We start from the raw sequence: 26,734 nt of genomic DNA, 5'->3' as shown, positions 1-26,734 counted from the left end.
TCTCCGTCATACAAATCATCTCGACATCCCAGGGCTACTCGGGAGTCAGCTCTCGCGACCTCGGTCCTAATGAGATTCTATAATTAATACTTTTAATTAGTAATGAAAAGTCTTATTTCCTTTCGTCTGAGCTCATGTATTACGAGTTTTCGCGATATGCTGTTTGGCCTAACACCCCAACGTTCCCCATGGGATACTACTCTGCTTTATTCTGTGCCAACAGTGCTAATTACCAACGGCAAAAGCTTTTCACGAGCGATATTTTTTTGTTTTTATTCACTCACTCCATCTGGCAGAGTACTCTGTGTGTGTATGTCACAAAAGCCGTACCCGCTTTGGCGGCTGTTGCTCGGTCGCCGGAAATTTAATTAAACGCTTTATATTTCTTGCTCTTTCCCCATTCATAAATATTAATAAATACAACAAAACATGATTTCGTAGTTTTTTTTGCTGTCGCTTTTTCCATCCTCAACGCTTGCCGCTTCTTTCCTATGTGCGTTTTCCGGAGTTTTGCTTTTTTTTCGTTGCCACATCGGCCTTTGTCACAACCTTTGCGGTTTGGCGCCTTCGACTACAATTGCTCATGGCAAACATATTTTATCCTAGAACAACGAGCATCCTGTGTTCTCTGCTCAGACAGTACAGTTTCAGTTTGTACAGACAGCAAATGGAGTACGAGAAGGCTAATTAGAGCCCGAAACCGGACGAAAATTAGTCGGAGGTGATAGTGAAGCCGAACCCCATGGCCAAGCGAGTAGGAGGTTGAGGTAGTTCCTATTTAACAGTGGCGAGGTACACAAATTAGACTTTTCCGTTTACTGTAAGGGAGTTTTGTTTGTAGCAGGTACTCGAATCGTTAACAATACTAGTAGAGTAGACTATCCCTTCGTCGTCTCAAAATAGTATAGCGGGACATTGATTTCTCGGTTCACTGATTGAAATGCACATTTATTGGTATCAATATCTCTTTGTTGTTGCTGAACAGAGTTGATGATCATCTTCTGCTTATTTAAGAAGTTATGTATAACATTTTTACCACATCGACCGCCAAGCAAGTGTCTAGGAACACCCCATCCTTAAATAGATTTACAACTACTCCTTAAAATTTAGTTTATATAATTACCAGATTCAAACAAATAGCTCGCATTTTGACATTTTAGTTTCTGTTATTGAAAAGAAAATCTAGCCCAATTAACCCATATGTAATAAACTACAACGTAAAAAAAAGTGTACCTAGATGCAGTAAACACATTACTAAACTTTTCTCGCTTCGACTCGATGGAACATACAAAAAATCGTAGTGGGCGGTTAGTTGTGACTTAATTTCATCAAGAACAGCCTCCTTTGGCGGAAGGCAGGACAAAACGTTGCTGCAGTTTCGATGGCCAAGTAGAGGAAAATAATTATAATTATTTTATAAAGAAAGCGGAAGCCAACACGAAGAAGAAAAAAACTTTTTGAATTAATTTTGTGCCTCTGGTTTCCCCTCTCCAATGAAGACAGGGGGTTAAGTTAGCAAACTGGCAACCGGCAGGCACCACACGAAACATACGACGACAACCGTGGCATGACGTGGCTCCTCTCGGGGTCGAAGCCGCGGACTGCGTGTTATCAAGATGGCTGTGCAGCAAATCGGAAAGTGGAAGTTATGAATAATCACAGGAAAAACTGAGGCGATGGAAAAAAGTTAAGAAGGAAACCGAAGAATGAGAGGGAGGAAAACATCGGGGAAAGCTTAATGTATTTCTAACCCATAAAGGAAGTGGTAATTAATCAACAACAACTTCGTGTATGCTTTGACCACACTATGGTCTGTCGCGGAAGGGGCACTGTTTCCTGCGCAAAGGGGAACAGGAAACCGGCCGGAATTGGTTCGGAAATGTCGGAGCGCCAAGGCGTAAATAAAGGTCATGTTTCTTTATGCAAAAATATCGATTTTCTGACAAAAGTGGCTGGTTTTGCTAATACTATACACATTACACATACACTATATAGTAGTGCGCCGTAGCCACAGTGCAACAACAACAACAACAACAACAACAACAGGAAATTCGTATTTGGCACCTCATTCGTGTCACGAGGTGTCGGAAGGAGCGTACCTTCGAATTTCCTTCAACTGTTCTGAGCTGCGATGGATTGGATTCGTGTTACCGATCGGTGAACTCGTATGTTGAGCGGAGTGACAGTTTTTGGATGTGATGAGTGTTTGCCTTACCTGAGCTTGCTAATCTACTACTGGTGGGACCAAACATTTGATATGGATCTGAAACGACAAAATAATAAGATTGTTTGGATTAGATTTTTTGGTCGTTAGAGGATATTAATATCTTATGGAATATGTATTAACTTATACATTTAGCATGGTGCGCAGAATTTACGATTTATTTTTTAATGCAACTCAATATCATTTTAAATAATCTAAAGATTTGCTTCTGAGACATCATCATAAAAGTTTACCAAACGATTGCATAGATTTTCCAATATTCCTGTCCACTTTTGTTGTACATACACTACTCATCATGAGTTTGGAATCGCATAAATAAGCATTGCAACACCCTTATTGAATATTTGTCTTCAACAAAGTTGTTCATCAGGCCGTAATTCTTTTGATTTTAATCTGTTTCATTTCGTGGTGTTAGTGTATATGTGAAATACTATATTTCAGAACTCAGAGAAACTTGTGTCTTTGGCTAAATAAAATAGAAAGACATTGTTGTATAGCGTATGTAAAATCATTTTGACAATTAATGTTATTAAGATTGACGCTGTTACTACGCAGTGCTTGTTTTTTTTTTGAAATGTATGAAAAGTAAAAGGTTAATTTCACCAAAAATAAAGTGAACCAAACCTGCAAATTCTGAAATCATTAGGACATTCAATTAATATCACTTGAATAAAAATAACTTACAATGTAGCGAAAAGATCTGATATCATTTTTATTTCTCAAATTAATTGAAATTGTTTTTAAAGTTTCGCGTTCCGCTCTTCAGCACACGACAGCCGTCGTGACCGCCATGCAGTCCAACAAAGCAAACATTACTTATGATCGCATAAAACGACTTGTTTTCTAACCATTTATATTTTAGCTTCCTCAAATATACTGCATCAATATTGATCACTGCCTTTGCATAGGAAAGATAAACTCTTCAAGAGTTCTTTTATGTCGCAGCGGCATTCTTTTAAACATTGCCAAAGAAGGTTATGATTGGTGGTGATCACCTTTTTGTCGCTTTACTTCAGAAAATCATTCTGAAAAACTCTTTTGAAGGTTCCAAGTCTTTGCGAGGAACATGTTTTGCGAAATTTAGGATCGAAACGTAGGTGTTGGCGGAACAATTACAGTGTTGACAGAAACAATATATTTGTACCATTGATTTGACAGTTTTATTTTAAAATCGTGATAACATTTTTTTTTGTGTACAGTCATTTCAGACCACAAAAGAAATTCAAAAACTGCTGCACTCGCTAATTGGAATCATTTTTATTGCTTTTGCTTAATATGCAAAAGCAATTGAAAATAAATGTTCAATGGTTGTTATAACCAATTATTTATAATTTATTTCCAAAGGAACCAAGAAGTGGCCAATCGATCATTCAAAATAGTATAAGAACATTTAATAACATGATTTTAAATGACTGTTGTGAACACACGAGAAGGCAAAACGATCAATTTTGAGCATTATTTAGCCTGCGAAAGAATTTACCAAAAAATATTATATTAGTTGCATAAAACGAGTAATTCATTATTCAATTGGGACTTCCCTGAGCAGTATTTTACAAAACCTGAATCCGGAATTTAAAAATTGAAATAAAAATAATTGACCAGCCTGCGCAAGTTCTCCAAGGTGTAATTTAATTTTATTATTGGGGAAATGTCTATATTACCAACTCGCCCGGTTCTGCCTTTATGCTCATGCAAGAGGGGTAGAAGGAGTGCAATGAAACGGTACACTCCTCGATAATTCAGGCCTTCCGCTCGGTCCTCTCGTACGGCTCACTCCTGGTCTGGTGCGGTCAAGTGGGTACCTCTTCCCACAGGCAGTGCGACCACGAAGTCAAGTGAGTTCAGCGGGTTATGGAGGCCACACATAAACAAGTGCTCGGGTACCGTGATGTCGGAATGGTCCCAGTGGTGGCCATAATATTGCCATAACATTGCACGCATACAATCATCCCTCGAGCGAGGAACGAGCTTTCCCACACCCGGAATTGTGCGAGGCGCACTAACGACTTACGGAAGGAAGGCGGAAGAAAAGCTGAGAAAATATTTAATAATAACTCTCCGCCAGCAGTCCGAACCCGCACTCGCACTGGTCGGGAAACTTCTTCCCCCGAGAGCCTGTTGTGGCCCTGCGGTGGTGTTTTCAGTGATTGGGGACTATATGCACTTACCACTCGCCAGCTGCCACCTTGTCGGAATACGGTTGTCTGTGTGTTGTGTATTATGTTGAACCGGAAATAGTAAAGAAAAAGCAGGTGAGAAGAAAAATGTTCGATTTATTCCGGCCGCGATGCCAAACGTCAACGAGGTTCACTTGGCGTGACTACTGATTGTTTGATGGAGTCATATGGTCAGCCCACACATGGGCCTTCAGTAGCACGAGTAGGTACATACGAGTGAAAAAAACCAACTTACGAGGTTTACAGAGATTTCAGCGATAAGAAATTTAAAATTAGCATTCTACTGAAACTGAGTTTAGTTCTTCGGTAGCGATTTTGCTAGGAGCATGCGTTATCGTAGCAGATTGGAAATAAAACGATATCGTGTTTTGTTTTGCTGTACACGATTTCCTAGCAATGAAGTTTGTTATCGAAAAAACTATCAACATGCAGTTAGAACAAAATCTCACTGAAAAGATAATAGATTGTTTCAGCAACAAAAATATAAGATCGAAAATGTAGCTTTCTAGTAAATATGGTGAATTCAAGGACCCTGGACACTTGTGAATGAAGGAACCCCGATATTTAATGTATTGATATAGTAAAATTGTAATTGACAAAACATCACTGCAATGTTTCAGTTTAGGGTACAGTAGTAGTAGACACGTTTTGAATTTTGGTCGTGAAATGGTTAAAAATAGAAATTTTCGCGATGTCCTTTTTTATCGCAACGGGACCAAAAAATGCAACTACTCGCTACTATACCTACATTTATGAAATAGGGTCTAGATTTTCTTTACTTTTTTTAAAGTGTGTTTTTGTGTTCCTCGTAATAGTAGGGAGAAGTGGGCCATCCAACATTTATTCTCAAAATGATACATACATGACGTTGAATGTATATCTGAAGGTTTTCGAGATCGGTGTATAAACATTTTTGCAAAAAATTGCAGCGCGAAATTCTGGACAATGCCAGAGTAACTCTGCATCCTCCAAATGGTCATGAAAAGTGAGCTCGTGTCAAAATATGGTAATGATATGCATGGTTTGAGGTAGATGTCCCTAGTAGTCAACAATTTTTGCATGGCCAACTTTTGTGTACAGCACTTTGAATGGTGAATTGATGTAGTAAAGGGTGTTACGCTCAAAAATTCGTCAATACAACCCTTTAATTTTTACATTTCATATAAATGAAATATATATATGGAATTGCTCAAACTTTGAAAACGTTTTCCGAGGCCTGCAGGCCCGAGTCTCATAAACCAATCAACTCAGCTCGACAAATTGGGCTATTGTTTGTATGTGTGTGTGTGGGTATGAATGTAGTTACACTAATGTCATGTAATTATCTCAGGGAAGGCTGAACCGATTTTAATGAAACTAGTTTTTTTTAATAGCCCCTCTCTCATCCCCACACCAAAAGGCTCGCAAAGAGAGCCCCCTGGTAGTGGACACATCAGTTCTCAGCGTACAAAAAAAGGTCAGCACAAAAATGAAAAAAAGGAATTCGCGAAGACGCTGAGAACGAAAAAATAGACAAAATTAACACGTGAAAGTAACCGGCACAAACATTACAGTATAATGTACAAATAATAGCTACAAAGAGCACCCAGTGGAACGATAATTCCTTTTAAGGGGCCCGCTGTAGTATTAATATTAAATAGATTCGGATTTTAAACTAAATTATTTAAACTAAATTTAAATTTAATATTAACATTCTAAGAAAATGGAAAAGGAAAAGAAAGAAAGCTTTTTGGGGGAACATCAAGTTTATGCAGTTCATGTTAAGTTCATATTAAAAACACACTAATTTTATTTTTCAAATAACGTTTTAAGCTTGTTTCAAAATGGATGCGATTTGTTATCTGTCTTAACTCAGTAGGAAGCTGATTGAAAATCGTTGGCCCGGCAAAGGAAATGCGTTTCTGACCAAGGCTGCTGAAAGCCCTGGTGCGTTGTAAATTATTGGCTTGCCTAGTGGTATACATACGAATGCCTGTAGTAAACCGTATGTTACTATGTGCTAGAGGGTTGTACTGTGCATTAAAAACATACAATATTGTTTGTAATGCAGTCAATCCAAGCAAGGGCAATATGTTATGAGAATTATTAGTATAAAGCAGGATAGTTGGATACATGATTGATTTCTTGAATATAATTTTAATGAAGCGATCTTTTTTTCACGGGTCAGGGTGTTGGGCTATAGATCTTCAAAATGAATGGAAAATCATATATTTGGTTTTGGATAAATTTAAGGAGAGAAGGTTAGCGTTAAAATATTTTATAAGCAATTTTAAATCATCTTCCATATCTCGCACAATACCACTACAGCTGGTGTTTGGATAAAACAAGGCGGTATCATCTGCAAAAAGACGAGGTGTACCTTTTAATTTAAGCCTTCCTAAATCGTTTATATAAAGCAAGAATAGCAATGGACCAATATTGCTGCCCTGTGGAACTCCTATTTCGATGCTTCTATACGAGCTATATACATTTCCAATAGACACGCATTGAACCCTATTCGTTAAATAGCTGCGAATTAGATCATTGGCTAAACCCCCTATACCATAACATTCTAACTTTCCTAACAAAATAGAGTGATCTAGTGTATCAAACGCTTTTTTTTAAATCCAGGAAAAGGGCGCCAACAATTTTTTGTTCGTCAATTTCTTTTGCAATAGAATCAATTAATTCAGTCAATGCAATCAAGGTACTACAACCCTGTCTAAAGCCGTACTGGAAGTTATATATTATCTTGTGTTTGTTTAAAAATTCTAGTAATCGAGATCAACAGTTTTTCAAGAACTTTGTGGAAAACTGAGACTGTTGATATCGGACGATAGTTGCACGAGTCGCAAGGGTTTCCAGATTTGAAAATGGGGATTACTTTAGCTATTTTTAAACAGTTTGGATAACAGCCGGTTTCAAGTATTATATTGAAAATTTGGGTGAGGATGTTGGCAAACGCGGTACAATTAGTTTTCAGAATACTGGGGGGAACATTATCAGGACCACAGCTATGGATTTTCTTGAGACCGTTAATTAATAAAATAACTTCATTGACGGTTGCAGGACGCATGTAGATCGTTTCACGTATGCGTAGCATATTGGCAAGCGGATCGGCTCTAGGACTGGAGGGTATACTATCAGCCAGTTTTTTTCCTACGGTGGAGAAGTAGTCGTTCATGACTTCGCATACCCTGCTAGCTTCGTCTATTCTAACACCATTGCATATCAAGCTGATGGAGTTCTTAACTTTAGAGCGACCGAAAATATTATTTATGTTTTTCCAGAGCTTCGAATGAGGTGTGTTAGTGAGAATATTTTCAAAATACGTTTTTTTACAGCGTTTCTTCAAAACATCAACTTTTTTTGTGACATGACGCAGTAGAGCTTTGAGGTGTTCGTCATTAGGATTGTTTTTGACCCTTGTTAGGTAATTACTCTTAATTTTGATCATTGTCCACAGGTCAAAATTCATCCATGGGCAGTAGGCACCTTTACACTTAATAGTTTTGGAGACTGTCTTCGAGCACTGTGTTAGTAGAGAATTATACATAGAAATAATACTATTAAAACACGCGTCCACATCATCAGTTACCTGAAAGCTATTTATAAAATTTGTGAAATCGTTATTAAGCTTTTCATGGTTGACAATGGTTTTTGTCAATTTTACAGGTTCTTTTTCTACTGCTAGTTTGTAGGAAGAAAATATTTGTAGATGGTCACTAACTGTCGTAAAAACAGTGTCATTCCGCAAACGTGGAACATCCTCAAGTCTACAAGCAACATGATCTAAAATGTTAGTACTGGCTGGGCGCGTTGTAAATGTGTTCGTACACGCGAATCTATATGACTTAAGGAGAGTTAAATATCTAGTAACAACATTATTGTTCGGGAGACTTACTGGTATGTTAACATCTCCTACAATAAAACATGGATGTGTATTTGAAGTTGTGGACAAGACATTTTGTTTAGAAAGTTTCCAATGTCATATGAAGGGGGGCGATATAAACTGTGGATATCATAGTAAATTCGGCTGATACATAACTCGATATGAATATGATGAAAGCCATCAGTGACAACGCTACTTACTACTCTATGTGACATATTATTCCTTATATAGATTGCCAGTCCACCGTTTGATTGATCTCTGCATGAAAAAACGCTACTATATCCACGAACTTTGAAAGTATCTTCATTTCCAGATTTCACCCACGTTTCACCGATGACAACCACATCAATCATGTTATTACAGTGATCGAGGGTTTGTAAGATATTGTCAAACTTGTTAAGATCATTCATACCTCGTATGTTCCATTGTAAAATATTTAAGAATTTGTTTTTGCTACTTGAAGCATTTTTATTGTAACTATCGATATCATCATGCAATGAGTTGTTAATGTAATCCATTGGCATAAAATATAGGTTTATATGACATAACAACCCAAGTAACAATCCAAATGCTAATTGGTTTTATTTAGGTTTTATGGTAGTTTTATCAAGGCATTACATAGTGAATCTGGTTTTAACATTGCTTATGAAAAGGGCAATTAGTTTTATGTGTTTGGCGGGGTTTAAGAGTGCTTCAAGAACTCTTGAAGAAATATCCATAAAACTACATTTTTCATAAGAGTAATTAGTCTTATGAGCAGTTTTAAGAGAATCTTGAGCCTCTTTTTAAGACATCGCTTTCCAACCTCCTTAAAACCAAAAGATAGCTTTATGACATTCTTGTTGAAGCATAACGTATCCTATGAATGCTACCATAAAACCTCCTTAAAGCTTTAAACGAAGTGAAAATACTCTTGCATAAGAGCGTTCTATAATAAAGAAACAAACTGTAACGACTGACGGGATATGTGACGTATCCCAACGGAGAAGACGTGACATGTAACTCAATCATGTATAAACAGCAAACTCGATAATTATAAATTAATCATTTAACTTTACAGATTTGTAGGTGCTGCTAATATAGCGAGATGTTAGTTGTTCATATAGCTCTATTTAACATGCGTTGTTGAAATAAATCAAAAACTTATAGACGGAATTGTGATTACCATAATCATTAATCATAGGCATTTTTATTTCAACATTGGCATTTTCAATGTTAAATAGACTGGATTTATGGCGATCTTCCATCTAACCTTTCTGTCTTGAAAAATTCCTATTAGTTTTATTCAAGTCCAACAGCTCTTCTTCAAGTTTATCATAAATAAGAATGAATTTATCACGATCTTGAAAAACTCCTATTACTCTTGAGCAAGAATAATTAGTTTTAATAAGATCTTATGACGGTTTCAGTTAAATCCAGTGACAAGTAATGGCGTCGTGGATAATTTTGACCGCTTCGAAATGGTAGCATAAGAATCAAAATAAAAACTTTTTTTTCATAAACTGAACCGATTCTCACTGATTGAAATGCATTTCTGAACTAGAAAAATGTTTATGCACGCGTTTAATCCAAAATATGACAATTATGAACAATTACACATACTATTGAATTTTCGAAACGATTTAATATTTTTTATCAAAATCAATGTTTTAGAGATTGTTTGACGGCGCGTTGAATTTTTCGCACTTTTATACTGCATATTATCGGAAAACTGGCAATCGCATGCAAATTTTCTCAATCATGAGCTTAAAAAGCTGGCCACTTATATTATCGTTTTTTATTTGTATCCATTTTGGTAAGGGAACATCATATGATGGATATATTTTTTCCCAAGCTTATTCTTTTCATCTATACACCAACCTCTCTATCTAACAAAGCAGTTTCATAGCGCACTAGAAGTGTTCTTGAAGAATATCATAAAACTATCAAGACTTATGGTAGTCTTATATTAGTTTTAAACAGCTCTTGAATACCACTATAAGAATATATTCATAAGATCTAAAAGTTTTAAGAAAACCTTGGAAAATACTCTTGAGAACCATCTTAAGAATGGGCCTTTTTCGTCTTAAGAGGGGTTTATGGTTGTCTTGAAGCAGTGTTGTAGAGTAATTGGTTTTATGTTCGGTTTTATGGAGCTAATTTTGAAGATATCTTCAAGTGTACCATAAAACTAAATTTGTTACTTGGGAAATGTATTTATATTGTATTATTATTTATTTGATGAAAAGCTGTCTCGTATATTCGATAAAACATTATTACGCTTTCTTTTTGGGGATGGGGAAATTTTCGATGCTCTATTTAAATGATCTTCTGAATCCAAGTTCTCCATGTGATAGCTAATAATGCGATTAAGGTCATTCCGATTCCTAATGAGTAAAGGTTTTGCCCTTTCATCCTTCTTTACAAGGACAACTCCACCTCTACCCAGGGCCGCCGAGAGGGGGGGGACCGGGGTGTTTCCCCCCGGGCCCGGAGTTCTGAAGGGGGCCCGGATTTTTAACAGAGACTAAAATTTTGACCAATACTTTTTCGACAATTATTTATTTGGGCATGCAACTAAAAATTTAATATCTTGTGTATGAGGTAACTAGAATAGCGAAAATTCTAAACTACTGCATATTTGATATCAACTATGTTTATACAAACCTAAGTGTCACGTCGAAACAAAATCAGACTCAAGCGGGCATAGCGGAATTTCTACATAGAATGCCATGTACGCAGCTCACCTGGGTTCGAATCCCAACCCCGCGCACAGGAATAGAGATTTTTATAGGAAAATTTCTAGCCTGAATGAAGAAGCGAATGACCTTAACTATAATCGAAACAAAAAATTGGAGAGCTCAATTGGTCAAATGAGTCATCAAAAACTCTTGATATACTAAAATAATTCGAGATTAATCCAAAAATTAAAATTTAATTTAGCAAAAATATGATCAAACTTGTAAGGGTTAAACAATTAAATGGTTTGATTAAAAGTCATGAAGTTGTCTTCAAATCTCTCCAATATGAAATCGATTTTTTTTAATTTAAAATTCAATAGAATTTCCTATCTTCGAAAGTGCTGAATTAGTATCGAAAGTAATTATTGAAAGAAAAAACCCTGCTTAGGGTTGCCACACCGTTTGTTGGAGGCGAATTGCGTGTCTTCGTTCAGGTAAATCCGAATTCGCTCGGAAGAATCCATTGGATGATTTTGCAATTTTGCGTTACCCTGTTTTTTACCAGGCATCGTCCAGCACCCAGTCCTCGTAAACATCATCCTCAGGTTGCAGGCCCAAATCGTTAAGGAGGACCCTCTTGGTGTTGGCAAATATTATTTTAAAAGTGCCATTTGGGTTTACTTTACCCCATTGAACCTTCACTTCAATAGATCAATGTTCCTCACAAAGATTCTCGAAAGAAACTGAAGTGTGATTTCACTGCCCGTGTTTGTTTACTGTGGAGCAGAGCAAAGCTCGCTCGGGTTATCCTCCACAGCGAGAGTGGCTGGTGCTTTTAGATTCTTTGTGAATATCCGAGGAAGCAAAGTACTACACCCAACTAAATTAACAAAACTGTTCACAAATGCAAAAACATGCAACTAAATGTGAACGGCACAGAAAAGTACCAAAAAGTGCTTTACCAAAACATTACACTCTACGGTGAATGTGAAGAAAATAAGATATTTTTCCTCCTAGTGCCTACGAGCTACATAAGAAATAAAAGAGTGCATGTCTATTTTTCTTTAAGTTTTATACAATAAAAAGCCATGGAAGCGCTCCAAAATTCTGTCGAGTGATCAATTGAATTCGAAATTCTAATTGATTTCAACGCATACCCATGTGTCTCTTGAAGTCTATCCCCTGCTAAGTAAAACTCTGCTCGTCAAAGTACCACTAGAGGCGGAAACTCTACCTCTGTTTGAGAGCTCAGTTGGTCGAATGAGTCATCAAACACTCTTTATATACTAAAATAAATCGGGATTAATCCAAAAACTAAAATTTAATATACATGGTTATACGTATACGTTCATTGCTACAAAATCCATAAAAAATCATATTCAGATACAAGATGATATCGAAACATTTTTATCAAGGGTCGTACACAAATGCTGTTTTCGGCGATTTTCGACCCCTCCCTTCTTCTTCGTAGCATTTTGTCACAAAATGCTAACCTACCTCTTGTAAAAAACATAGCAACTACCAATCCCCCCTTGCAAAGCGTCCAGGGATGAAAAAAAAAATACTCCACAATTCATTCAAATACGGCCTTTTATCAAAATTTTCATTATAACAGCAAATTGCGTACACAACAAGCCCCTTTCATGACGAATATAGTTTTAATAGTTTTGTTATGAATTTTATATGTCATGGAGCATGAAGAGAAGATCTCTCAGTTCACAATCCTCCAGGTGACAATGATTGTAAGAAGCATACGTTCAACTATATTACTAAATTTTGTTGATTTGGAGAGAAAGAGAGTTTGATTGATTTCGAGAACTTGAACTAAATCAAATAGTTAGCAAGATTAGCTAACTAATGTAGCAAGTTGAAACCGGATACAAAAGCTTTTCGTTTTGGAGAAGTGAACGTGAGATTTTGACCGACGCTTCCTGCACGTGACGATTTCATTTTTATTTTTGCACTATTTACTAGAAATCAGTTACAACATCCTTGTAAAAATTTTTAAGGTGTGCTAACACACCAACACAAATAACAGAATAATTCAAGTTTTTTTTAGGATTATGAATGTTTTCGAAACGTAGCGTAAAATCCAACCACAACCCTTATTTGAAATTTGATCCATGTTTCTCATTTTTTTCCATTTTTTTATTTTGACATGGATTTTTTTTATTTTGTTAATATTTCATTGATCTATTTTTTCAAGATGTGGATTGCATTTGTATTTCTACAATTTTAAAATTCTGCCTTTTTTATCTCTTTCTATACTTTTATTTTATCCATTTTTTCACGTTCCTTACTTTTGCTTTTATTCTATTGCTATCACTATCACTTACTTTAATTTATCTCTGTTATTTTATTTTATTCTCAATTTTTCAAGGAAATTCTGTTTTCTTTATTTAATTTTTCGTTTTTTTCTATTCCCATTTTTTCATATTTTTTGCATTTCCAAAAGCAATTTTACTTATTTAAATTCATTCTAATTTGTTTTATTGTTTAATTTTTACCTTTCTCGTATTTTGTTCCTTATTTTATAGTTTTTAGCTTTCCGTTTTACGTAGTTTTATTTTTTTCCCATTGTTCATTTAACAAAGTTTTACCTATTTTTTACACATTTTCCTTAAGATTTAATTCGTTATTGTTATTTCTTCATTGTTTCCATTTAACCTTTTTTCAAGCACTTTTTCTGTTGGCTATTTTCCTATACGTTTGCACTGAATTTAAAAAAAAGAATTTCTAATTGCATTTCTAGTGTTTTATTTATTCTTTAAATAATTTAATCCATTTTATTCATTTTCTTCGTGTTTATTTCTCCATTTTGTGTGTCTCTATAGTATACCATGTTGACTTTTTATACTATTTTTTTTTGTTTTTCATTTGGTCTGTTTGCTCCGTTTTTGTTCAATACTTTCAGTTTTCTTTATTTTTTCCTCTTTTCATCATTCCAATTTTCCAGTTTATCAAAATTTTCCGGTTCGTCAATTTTTCTATGTTTATTTTATTCTTATGTTTTTTATATCCTCTAATTTTATGCATTCTGAACGTTTTATTTACTTTTTCTATTGCTATTTGTCTAGATAAGTTTTATTATTCTTGTTTTATCGAGTTTTTCAGTTTCTTGCATTTTTTATATTAATGTTTGTATTCTTTTTAGTAGTTTTTTTCTTTTTCATTGATTTCTAAAATTTTTCCTACTTTCCTACCGATATTTAATTATTTTCACCATTTGTTCAATAATGTTTGACTTCTTTGATCTTTGCAATATGTTTTCCTAGTTTCCTGTTTTCTTTTTATAGGTTCTGTTTTGGTTTTTCTCGATTAAACATTTTTTGACAATTGATATTAATTTCTTTATTTGGTTGATTTTGTTGTTTTTAGCTTTTTTGTACATTCTTTTAATATTTCGTTTTACTATTGTGTATTTATTTGTTTTGCCGTTGATCGCCGCTTAGATAATATTTTTAATTTTTGTATCACTACATTTTTAATCTTTCTCCTTACTTTTAAAAATGCTACTGACAAAAATGGCGCATTTCAAAGTCACCAAAACTGTAGAAGAGGTATTAAAAAACTCCCAAAGTATGAAAAGCTCTAGGTTGTTTTCCTTCATTGGCACTACAAACAACTAGAGCAAAAAACTGGACATAAATTTCGGTGTACTATATATAATATCAGTGAACTCCAATGGATTTCAAACATTCACTTTTTTGTACTCAGTCAATACACAGTGGTGGGGGCCCGTACGTTGGACCCCCCGGGCCCGTATTTTCTCTCTGCGGCCCTGCCTCTACCTGACCACACATATTTAATATCAAGTTTTTCCTGACACTCGCGCATCTCATTCAAAAGTTCTAAACAAAGCGGTGTTAACTCATCTCTTATTGCAACGTATGTAGGTTTTCCATTCATGAGTAAAGATTTATCGATCGTAGTAGATAATAGCCTACCAAACTCTTTCTTGTTTGCAAACAACTTTTCCTTATCTCCATTATCTTTAAAAATTACTCTGATGGGAACCAGGCTATTAGTAACTTTGTTCCCTGGCGACAACCTTGAAGCAGACATCACTGCATCGCGGCCTAAGGGCACACCAATGCAATTTGCAATTTTTATAACTAGACCGACTAAATCTTCGTTAGAAAGGAAAGGCACTCCCAAGATAATCGCGTTGTCAGAAACGTTTCCCCTTGCTATGGTTACTAATAAAATCCACTTGTTTTGAAGTCTTACTGCTTCTTTAGTTAATAACTTTTCTCAACGAAGTTTCATAAACTGGCAATGTTCCCCGAATGGGTTCAGTAGAAGAATACCTTTAGAAATATATAGTGTTCTGATTAATTGATTGATAAGGTGATTTTTTAAGAATTTATTTTCAATGTTAACCGATTTGCCATACAAACTTCCATATAAAATTTGAAATTTTTGGAGGGTCCGTAGACACAACCAATCGGTACAAAAATTTGCACAATAATTAAGGTCCATAAAAGGAATCAGTCGAGCCTGGTGGAGCTAAAAGTCAAAAATTGAACTAGTCTAATGCCCACTGTGCCTAGCACATAAATTTCAATATAAAAGGTCCTCATTTCACTTTGATAGGATAACGCGGTTAAAACTATTGAACTGATACAATCTATGACGGTAAACTAGTTCGGTAGAATGATAATAAATAAATTTTGTGTGTAGCTATGGAAGAAAAATCTCAATATTCTCATAAACGGAGTTGTTACCTACACAGAAAAAAATATTTTGTAATTTTAAGTTTATTTTCACGCACATATTTGGAGCATGAATATAAATATAAAATTAAGTTCCACCACAAATACACACGAGTTGTCGTGCTTTCTTCAACGAATTTTTTATAATTTTATGCGTGGATTGAAAATTACAGTTTCTTTGAACGGAAAACCAATGCACTTCAATGTATTTTTACTCGAATACTGCTGTAAAATGAATGACATGTAATATTACACGAATGAAAGTGTAAAATTATATGCTGTTTGATGCTCCAATTGATTTTAACGTAATTTTCAATGAAATTTTTGATTCAATCGTTGTATGTTTACATTCGTATTGATTTACATGTCGTTTAAATTTCATTATTTTTTGGTGTGTAGTTAACAAATTTCTCAATAAGTTTACCCCCAAAATAAAAAAATAAATTGTGTTGCGCAAAAATTATCTATTTATTCAATTCCACGGTCATTTCGTCCATTTCCAATAGCAAACCAACAATCAAATCAAATTCCGTAGAAATCGGACAATAAGACAGAGAAGCAAACAGAAGTCAGTAAGTAAGCAAATAAAATAACACCTTCGCTCTGGACAAAATTGGACCCGTGGGGGAGTTTCCGGTCGAATCTTTATTCCATATCTGAAGGGGTGCGGTACGACAGCCAAATGGTCAAACAACAACGGATTGTCAATAATCGCATAACCTAGGCTAACTGTGTTTGTATTTCAAATCACTGAATGTCGGAACAAATTCAATTGAATGCTCCTACTGCCTGACTAAATTGAGTTTATTCGGGGATAGAAATTTCAAATAAGTATAATTTTCTGTTTTAATAAATATTACATTCTTGATTGGTTTAGTTTACAGAACTTTCGAAGTTTGAAAACATCCCTTAAATATAACTTCTCGTAATTTCGATACATTTTCGTACAATTGCATATCTTATAGTAAAACAATCCATCATCCAAAATCACTTAACGGATCACTTCGTTTTAATCCATCCAGTTATCGAGTACCCATTTACTCGCCTATTTTTATGCAATGTTTCAAAACTTTCAATCGTTATTGAAAATATATTCATTTGCGTTCACCCAAAACTGCGCGATTCAAGTAGCTTAATGTTTGCCGTGCTTGTCGCACGTGTCACGCGCCCTTTTTTGTCGGTCGTAAGTACGTGGCGTAAAATACGACCAATTCTTCCTTCATCAAAAAGCACCATGTCACTGCTAAAGAGCATCCTTTGGCGAAATCTGCGACGTTTTTTCCTTTTTTCTACTGAAGGGCCTCTAGAGAACATTTTTTCCTCACTCAACTTGGTCTTTTCAAAGCGTCGAACTCTCGTGGTAAAGTATGTTCTAAAGTTCGCTTTGGATAGGAACTAATTGAATCTATATTTACCACAGCAAAGCATCCCCGCCACCTTCTTCTCCTCCTCGGCATTGCGTTTGAGAACCATTTACTACGATAGCGAGAACACTTTTCCCCACAATTGGCAAGGATAAGAGCACTTAATGTGTCGGAGTATCAAGGTACGAGCGTATAGAATAAATACTGCTCAAACCAGAACGTAAATTTAGGTTATATTCATCCGGATCGATTGCAGGCAGTTCGGCGTGCGGCTGTGTGTCAGAGTTTGATGATTGTGGTGCGTCGAGGATTTTTATTGCTTTGTCATTATTTTTTACATATCATGAAAAAATAGCCTGTCGCAGTAACAATTTGTGAAAAATCTGCCGCGTTGTTTTCGAATCATGCTCTATGCACGAGGGGATCAAAAGAGCACAGAAGTATTTATTCAATGGTAATTAATAGTGATTTCCATGACTACAGTTGCTGTAAATCGGACTGGGTGCAAGTAAGAATCGACAATGCGGATATGTTCTAGCCAATAAAAGTTTAACGGAACCAATCCAGTCCTGTTTAGTTCCTTTATTTCTAGACCATAATTGTTGGGTCAGCTTGGTTCAAGATATTTCGGCAAATGTAAAAATGTCTCACCCCATGGTACGTACGAACCGGAAATGAGCGTCCCCTTGTCCTCTGTGACCGACCAAGTGCATAATCAGCCAAGCATGTTAAAATATGCAAATTAAGACGGTACAAGGCTTGTAACATGACTTCAGAGGGAAGCATGTTAATTCATTAAAAATTATTATATAATTATTCTCAAGTGTTGCGGAGCAAAATTTTCTGTGGTGCTTGCAGCTGACTTGACTCTGTGTGTTTTTATTGAGTAATTTTAGATTCTGCAAGCTAGATGGATCAACTGTAATTATATTCTCTGGTTTCCATACCAGCGCAGTGCTGGAACACGATTCTTGTCTAGCATGATTTTACAATACCTAATAATTGACTTCGTTCTTGGATTCATGCATCGTTCATAGATAAATTGCAAATAAATCCTGTTATTCCATCGTCAAAATTAATTAGCATAGCATACTTTACGCCTATGCTACGCTAATAAGTTATAAAAATCGGGTTATTACATGCCAAAGCCGTGTACAGGTCTAATTCAAAAAGAAAGAAGCAACTGTTTGCGGATGTTTTAAATTTTTTTATATTGATACGATATTTCATATTCGATACGGCTGCACCTTTAGGGAGCTGCCTTCTCTAGTCTCTAGATGTCTTATGCGTTCATGTCGTCCTCATTACGGTTGTCTTGGAGCTTACCAACCGCAATCTCACCACATGAATTCTGTTGTAATAGAGATGGTCGGGTTCGGGTTTTTGGACCCGAAACCCGGACCCGACGGGTCGGGTTCCGGGTTTTTAAATTTGGGATTTTCGGTTTCGGGTCGGGTCCGGGTTTATGAAATTTTGAACTTCCGGGCTTAGGCCGGGTTCGGGTTTTTCAAATTACAAATTATCGGGGTCGGGTTCGGGTTTTGAACAAAACAACCCAACCATTTATTGACGCTATTTGCGTCTGTACATAAAATGCAAGTGCAGTGATTTATGATAAAGATTGCTTGCAATTAAAATAAACTGTAACGGAATAACAAGGATTTGAACTCACAAATTTGGTGGTACTTTGGTGGCATTAGAGGGGCTTAAATTTTAAAAGGGCACCTTATTTTTTTAAAAGCAGATAGTTTAAGTCACATTTATTTTCTAGAGACTGTCTTTGTTCCATTAGACCTAAACCTAGCTTCAATTCTGCCAAGTTTCGTTATTTATGATACTCATATGGTGATGGTATAATAGCACCACTATCAAATCCGTGGTACATATATGAAACAAGCACTTTCTTTCAGATTTTTCCCGGGCTAAGCCGTTGCATGATCCGGATTCCTTCATAAAAATACATTAATTTCCACGAACTTAAGGGATTGATCGCAAAAATCTTGTGTATTCTGTTGAAGCCATTAACGGATTTTTAAAAGTTTGGAGATATCCAAGCATCTCTACTGGCGCGCTTACCGTATAATCTGAAGCATAAAATAACTTAGATACCCCATCATAGATCGTCCTAAGCGACCATCCATAAATGACGTAGCATTTTTTGAGTGATCACCCCCTCCCCCATCGCAGCATTTCGTCACAAACCTCTACCCTCCCCTCCATTGTCCTCGTAAAAAATAAAAAAAACGATGTTTGTTAGATGAAACGGGTAAGATTGTTGTGACATCAGGTCATCCCCAATTCCCCTTTAAAAAAGCTACGTAGCAAGCCATGACGCCTTACCCCCTGTAGCAACACAACATCACAAAACACAAAACTTCCCCCTCCCACATATAATATTACGCCATTTACGGATGGTCTTTAACGCTAATGATGGGACATCAAGGACGTATCAGAGAATCTTGATTGATACCCTTCGATACAAGTTTGACCGTAACAACCAGTAACGTAACGTGTAAACTGTCGAATACGAATTGCCAATTGCCATAGCTTAATTTAATAATGTAAAAAATTATACAAAACTGCCTTCTGATAAACAAAATAGAAATTTTCGGTTAAGTACGAGGGGCAAGGTTGTTTGAATCTGTGACCATTAATCTTTCTGTTTCCCCATGAGTTAGTCGTCGATTTAACATAATTTCCGGTTAAGATATCGACGATTTATAAGTTTCTCAGAACATTACAAATTCGACGTTCAATAATAGTAAATATAAATGCGGATTCTACTCGACAGTGATTCGTTTTTCCATAGGCAGATATAACTCAATGCGTATGGTGCTACTTCAGATTCGAGTGATTCTATTGTTCTTAGATGAGGGTCTAGCTCGGGTGCCTAGAATTAAAAATCTTCGAGATCTTTGGTTGATTCCCGGTTTAGCAAGTTGGGTTCGGATCGGGCTTCTCAAATTTTAAATTTTCGGGTTCGGGGTCGGGTCGGGTTCGGGTTTTAAGTTTTAAAATGTTCGGGCGCGGGTTGGGTTCGGGGTTTTCAAATTTTATAATTTCGGGCTCGGGTTGGGTTTGGGTTTTTCAATTTTCATGGTATCCGGTTCAGGTCGGGCTCGAGTTCGAAAAAATTGAAACCCGACCATCTCTATTGTATATACCTGCGAAGATACCACGTCTCCACACTGAGATAACATATTCTAAAATCTGCCACGAATTGACTTCATACAAAACAGTTTCGTAAAATTCACGAATTTCACGTACATAGAATGAATCATTCGCAGCCACTTTTATTTTTATTACGAGTTTTTCGTGAAATTAACGAAATGACGTTCGAAGGCTTATTACGAATTGCTCGAATTTTTACGAAGAATCAACGAGCACGTTGATTGCGTGGTACGATTGGTCTTTCGTTAATGTTTCCTTAAAAAAGCGCCCGTGTTAGCTAAATAGTTCATTTCTTCACTACCCGGGATGGAGTAAGGCGAGTAAACCCGAACTAAGGTAATTTTGTACGATCCTACGGACAAAGCACGCTAGAGCTCCCATATTTTCCCCAGGAAATACAAAATGTGCTTTCTAGGTTTCTCAGAACGAATTAAGCTGAGGCTGTCCGAAACAAAAGAGCAATGATAGGTATGCAATGAATCACGGTATACTGAATGGCAGGAAGTTTTGTGACGTAGAAATCAGAGAGTTTGAATGAAGCGGTGAGTTTTGATTGAATATACCAAAGTTTGTGGAGCTTGTTCAGTCGACTTCTTAAAATTTACTATAAAAGTTGTTTGTAATCGCTTGCGGTCGTATGTGATCCGGTATTCCACGAATCTCATCTCTCATGCATGAGCCGAAGACAAAAGTTTTAAAATTAGAAGCATGAAAGAGGTACAGATAACACGTAGAAGAATCATAAAGGACAAACATCGGGTATGGGAATTGAGCTCGACTAGCCTCTCCAAATTTGCAATTACTGTCGCGTTGTATATATTACATCGAATGAACAAACAATATGAGAGGTCCCAAAGCTGAGAGCCGAGGAATACCCGCCAGCACTTGTAGACTCATCGTATCGGTCGAGTACATGCAACCCAAAGCAATACGCGAACAACCATAGTGGATTCGCTCTAGTTTGATGAAGTGTATGTTCGCAGCGGAGCGAAAACCGAAACACCCGCACTGCATCACCGATATTATCGTTATTTGGTGCAGCCTGATCAGGTCTCCCGGGAAGGGCACTCCTCCTTTAGAGTCGAATCATACCCCGAGATTTTTGGATGTCAAAACCTGAGTTTAAGTTTGACCTATTAATTGAAGCGTAAGCGTTGCTTCAGGCAAAATACGAATAGTTCAGTTTTCAGAAGTCAGATACCCTGCAGGAGCGCCCAGGCAGACAAATTGTCCAAGGTGTTTTGCAATGGTCCTTGCAAATTGATAGCTTTGGAAACTGTAATGGAGACCACACCGGCATCTGCAAATTGTCTTTGCATGCAGAATCGACAAAGAAAACTGAAGCGATTTGCTAGCACAGGCCATTTGAATTTCTGTTGCGAGCAACGCAAGACAATCGCTCGTCCCTTTGCCTTTACGGAAGCCAAATTGTGTAACTGACAATAAGCCATTCGCTTCGAATCAATTGTCGAGACCAAACATAATCGTTTTCTCGAACAACTTCCGAATGCAAGATAGCATTGCAATCGGTCGATGCTAGTTATGGTCGGAGGCTGGTTTTCCTAGTTTTTCGATGGCGATAACACTAACTTGTCTCCAATCATGTGTGAAAATGTTATCCTCAAGAAAGTTATCAAATAGATTCAACAAACGTAGAACATCTGTGCCGGGGCGGACAAACATTCTTGACGAGATCGAATATCCGACGGAATATGAATATTCCGCGCTCAGAGGCTTCGGTAGTACAGGCGATACAGCATGAATTTGCAGTTTCGACGATGACAACGAAATTATGCTTGGATTATATGATGGCATGGTGTCTGTGGAGGTAGTTCGGTGGTCGATGGTGTAGCGTGTACAACAATTTCCCATTAGATTTTTTTGTAAGAAGTAGTCGGTTCTGCTCGGGTTCGCAAATACGTTTTCTTGACATGTCAATAAATTTTCGAAACAGTAGGCCTTCAGGCCAAGTAGACGGATTAAAAGCTTGCTGCTTCTGTACTGGGTCGAGGCCAATGTTGAGCGACACTTAGGACACATAGATTTGTAGTGTCCTTCGCCTTTGGAACCAATCTCAAGATGTCTGCTGACACTTCAACAACAGCTCACGAGAATTTTCTGAACGTTATGGACTGATCATCGGATGAAAACCGGACAAATAAATCAAGATGCCGGCATCGGCGGTAAAACATGATGATGAATTATGTTCTATCAATGACCATGCGGTAGACTTGGGTGCAACGCCCAACTCCTACTTAGCAGAAGGCAAAGAATTCTTCACATTTCCTTGCGATCATGTCCATATGAGCCTGCCTAGTCCTTATTTTCCGTTCTAAGTTTATAACTGATTCGCTCTAGAATACATATCCGTCTTCCAATTTTATTGCTTTCGTTTCTCTTAGTCCTAAATATGCCGAAAATGGCCACCAAAATTAATGTTATAAACATGAGTTTGTAGAAAATTGCGGCAATTGGGGTGCAAAAGGATTGCGCGGAAAGTAAAACCTGGGCTGCTGCTGAATAGTGGCTCGTTGAAGGATGTTGTGTCCTGCGCTTCGTCCATTCTAAACTCTCCAGATAGAGACGAGGATCGGACAGTGATCAGGTAGGACACAGACCAGTCCGGTGGAGCAACCGGTGGGGCGAAGGGCTTGGAGTATAAAAAAGAGAAACAGGAAGAACTCATCACTTAAGCGGAACGGCGAGGAAACGCTGCTGAGAATCGGCCACAATCCCGCTGAAGTGCTAGAGTTGGCAGAAATCCCAATAGGGAAGGCACAATCCAAGCGACAGAGTTCGGCGGACAATCATGGGTGCAGGAAGAAACATAACCGAAAAAGATCAGGCAGGATCCTAGACAGACACTAAAAACTGAGCAGCGCCCAACTTTAAGCGAAATGATCAAGTCGTACTCGATGGCCGTCATTTTGGTTGAGTAGCCTGCAAATACTCTCAGCCATGAACAGCTGAATGCTACTCTATGCGCGCAAATCGATAGCGTCATGGAGCAGAGCTCAAGCAATACGAGACCCAAGTTTAGGAAGTGCTCATACAAACAAGGCCATCTCGAAATCGCTTGTGCAGACACAGATACAGCTAAGTGGCTACAGGATACCACAGCTGCAATCAAGTCCTGAGAAGGAACTTCATTAGAAGTCGTTGAAACGTCACATATTCCAAAATAAGTGCTTTACCAGCTGAACTACGTATTCGGAAAGACTAGAATCCGCCAGTTCAAGGGTACCCTCGTCTTTGCCGAACGAGGAAGTTCTAGGCAAGCATGAATTGAAAAAAATTCCTGTTGGTGACCGGACACGGAACACCTTACGTTGGACTACTGATCATAGAAAGTTTGCAGCAAGAGTAACGAGAGCATCGGTGGTAGCCCGTCTCACGAGTTATACACAAAAGCACCCTACCGTATGCGGCTCACGATCTGATACGCATGAAGACGATCGGAAACGCAGAAATGCGCAAACGGCAAGAGCTGAAGCACAAATTGGGCCAAAGAACGCCACAGGAAGACCGAACAGCACACAGCCTACGACAAGCTGTCGGCACAATAAAGAAGCATTGGCCCCAAATATCGACGGTAGAAAACTCCAACAAAAAAAAGAGCAGCATCCGCTGCATCTAATGGGGTTTTTCATTGAAAAACCCCGGGGCGGTGGATTGCACTGGTGTTGCATTTTCCAGCAGAAGAGCAGGCCACTAGACGTGTTTCATTCCCACTTCTGCTAGAAAGTGCAAAACCAGTGCAATCCACCGCCCCAGTGTTTTTCAATGAAAAACGACATAAGTGAACTATCATCACACAAAAGGTGCCACAAGCGTCTTTGCCACCAAAGAGCGCCTAGACATCGATCTCAGCAGGAGCAGTGGGCAAATAAACATAAAATCTTTGGCTTAAATTAGCTAACTCACAAGTTGGTATATTGTAAAAACCAGCCTACTCCAAGAACGGCAGTTTTGATAAACGGAGCAATAAAATTCTCTTCAATTACAGGATTAATTCAATGAGACGTCATTGCAATAACATTGGAGTCACTGACGGCTTGGGGAAAGCGGGAGATTGTGATCGCATCTGCCTACTTCTCAGGCGATGCGGATAAAGCACCTCCTTCTGAAATGGATGCCCTCATAAAATACTGCAGAAGCATAAACAAGCCCTTCTAATGAACCCTCACTTTCATGGGTCGGTTGCGAAAGACGAGAATTCGACAGGTCAGGATTGTGGTCGACACCGTCCTAACAGGACTTGTGAGGCATCACAGAAACTGGCCTGTCAAATTTTTACAACATTTCTAATTAAATGGCTATCAAGACCTTCGAACTCTACAAATCCCCCAGTCCTGATAATATTCTACCAATATTTCTACAAAAATTGGTAGACATAATTCTTTCGGATCTACTAAACATCCTGAGATCCTGTCTGCTGCTGGGGCACCCACGTAGTTAGGGCAATATTTATTCTAAAAACAGATAAAAAGGACTTGACACTATCCAAGGCCTTTAGACCTTTCAGTTTGACATCAACACTTCTGAAACTGATGGAAAAACTTATGAAAAACTATATTCGAACGGAGCACTTATTGAAAGTTCCGCTAAACAAGTTTGCATATCACAAGGGCAAATTTAGTGACATTTATTGATAAAACTTTCGAGTTCTGGAAAATAGCAATTTGCACTTTTCTTGACGTCGAGGGTGCTATTGATAATACGTCCTACATATAAATTCACAAGACTCTGGAAAAAGAGAGTGGAAAAATCGATAGGAGTCTGGTTTCTATAACTATAACATCCAATAGAGGCTGTTTACAGAGAGATGTGCCGTAACCCTTGCTCTGGTCACTAGTGGTGGACGATCTTCTCAATCATCTGATTGAAATAAGTTTCGAGATTGTTGGATATGATGGAAAACTTGAATCTGTACTAAGCGATCGGATTCAAGTAGCCCTGAACTTCATCATGACCTAGTGTTTCAAAGAGGGACTCAACATGAACCCTGTAAAATCGGTCATTGTACCATTATCCAATAGGAAAAAAAACTGGTTTCTCCAACTCTCAATAGAACTACAATTAACTACACAGAAGAAGAGAAACACTTATCCTAGACAAAAAACTAAATTGGAACTCGCACCTGTTAATAAAGCAACTACAGTACTGTGGACATGCAGTAAACTGTTCGGGAAAACTTAGCGTCTCAAACCGAGATGGGCTTACTGGTCCTAAGCGACCATCGCCAGACCATGATTAACTTATTCCTTCATTGCGTGGTAACCCAAAATTAAACAAACGACTGCCCAAACTGAACTAACTAAAGTTCAGATGCTAGCGTGCCACTCTATCATAGACACTATGAGCAAATTCTCGTGGGCTCAGATGTCATACGACCCCATTAAAAGACTATGAATATGGTCCATTTCAAATTTCAAAACCAGCGAAGCACCATAAAATTCCATATAGCGGTGGTGAATTTTGACCATGAGTATGGGGGTTTCATGGGATGCTCGTTTGCTCGGGATGGTTCTAAAATGAGTGACCTGACTGACCCTGAAGAGAACGCTTCAATTTCCTGTCGTCTTGTTTGTACACGGAGCATGTCGAGAGATCATGTGGACTTCCTCTACAGTAGAGACACATTTCTATATCTCTTTCACAGGAATCATCTACATTATTCCCACCGAATTTCCCACACCGAACTTTATTGCTGCAATGGCAGGCTGTGTGTCCCAATTGTTTGAAATTTGCGCAGTTCATGACCCGCGGCACAAAAAGCGAACAGGTGGATTATCCTTGCCAAAGAAAAGATAGTTAGGTAGAGCAAAGCCGGCGAAGCTATCTCCTTTTCCCGCCAGCTGCAACTGATGCTGAATGCAATCGTGTGCAGTGCGGTATTTTCACTGTTTGAAGCATGGGGTCTTTAAAACAGTTTCAGCAGCTCCGCGCAAATCAAACTCGATCCGGAAAACAGCACCATCTACTTCAACCTGATTAGCTGGTACGCATACTATGTACTCCATCGTAGAAGGCTCGTAGCCTACAATATCATATGCCTGCTTTAAATTATTTACCACTATTAAATTATTTACCACTATCAGAAGCTTATCATTTCCGTCATGACCGAATATCATTCGGTCAGAACTTGATAAATCTCCAAAAGATTCAAACATTTTTTTGTTTGTGCCCCGGAATAGGATCAAGAAGGGCCTGGTTAACCCATTATTGCCCAACCTACTATATATAGTAGGTGCTAAGAATAACTCCTATTACTTAAGGAATAACACAGAACAGGCATTATCAATGAGTTAATATTGTTCATATACTCTTACAGAATACGTTTAGAGAAGTTAGAGTGGTTAAACCGGTGTTTATGTTTTGTTTTTATTCAATTTTCCCTTAAGGGCTTACACATTTTTGTCATGATGAAAAAAATCGAATTTTTGTAAATTAAATATTCTCAAACTACATACGCTGAGGAAAATTTTCTCAAAATTTCATTAAGATCGGAATACTAAAACTTGAGTTACAGCGATTTATAGACCGCTACCC

At 37.5% G+C, this 26,734-nt stretch overlaps 1 protein-coding gene across 1 annotated transcript in view; it reads right to left on the bottom strand.

Moving 5' to 3' along the window:
- LOC131693212 (DNA-binding protein D-ETS-3) overlaps nucleotides 1-26,734 on the bottom strand; it is a 244,701-nt gene that overhangs the window by 64,684 nt on the left and 153,283 nt on the right. The window contains exon 6 of the mRNA XM_058980861.1: nucleotides 2,216-2,263. Coding sequence (XP_058836844.1) covers nucleotides 2,216-2,263 — 48 coding nt within the window. The remainder of the gene's footprint in view (nucleotides 1-2,215; nucleotides 2,264-26,734) is intronic.

This window comes from Topomyia yanbarensis, chromosome 3 (assembly GCF_030247195.1).
Source record: "Topomyia yanbarensis strain Yona2022 chromosome 3, ASM3024719v1, whole genome shotgun sequence".
In the NCBI taxonomy this organism is placed as follows: domain Eukaryota; kingdom Metazoa; phylum Arthropoda; class Insecta; order Diptera; family Culicidae; genus Topomyia; species Topomyia yanbarensis.
This window is presented reverse-complemented; position numbering and strand designations above follow the sequence as displayed.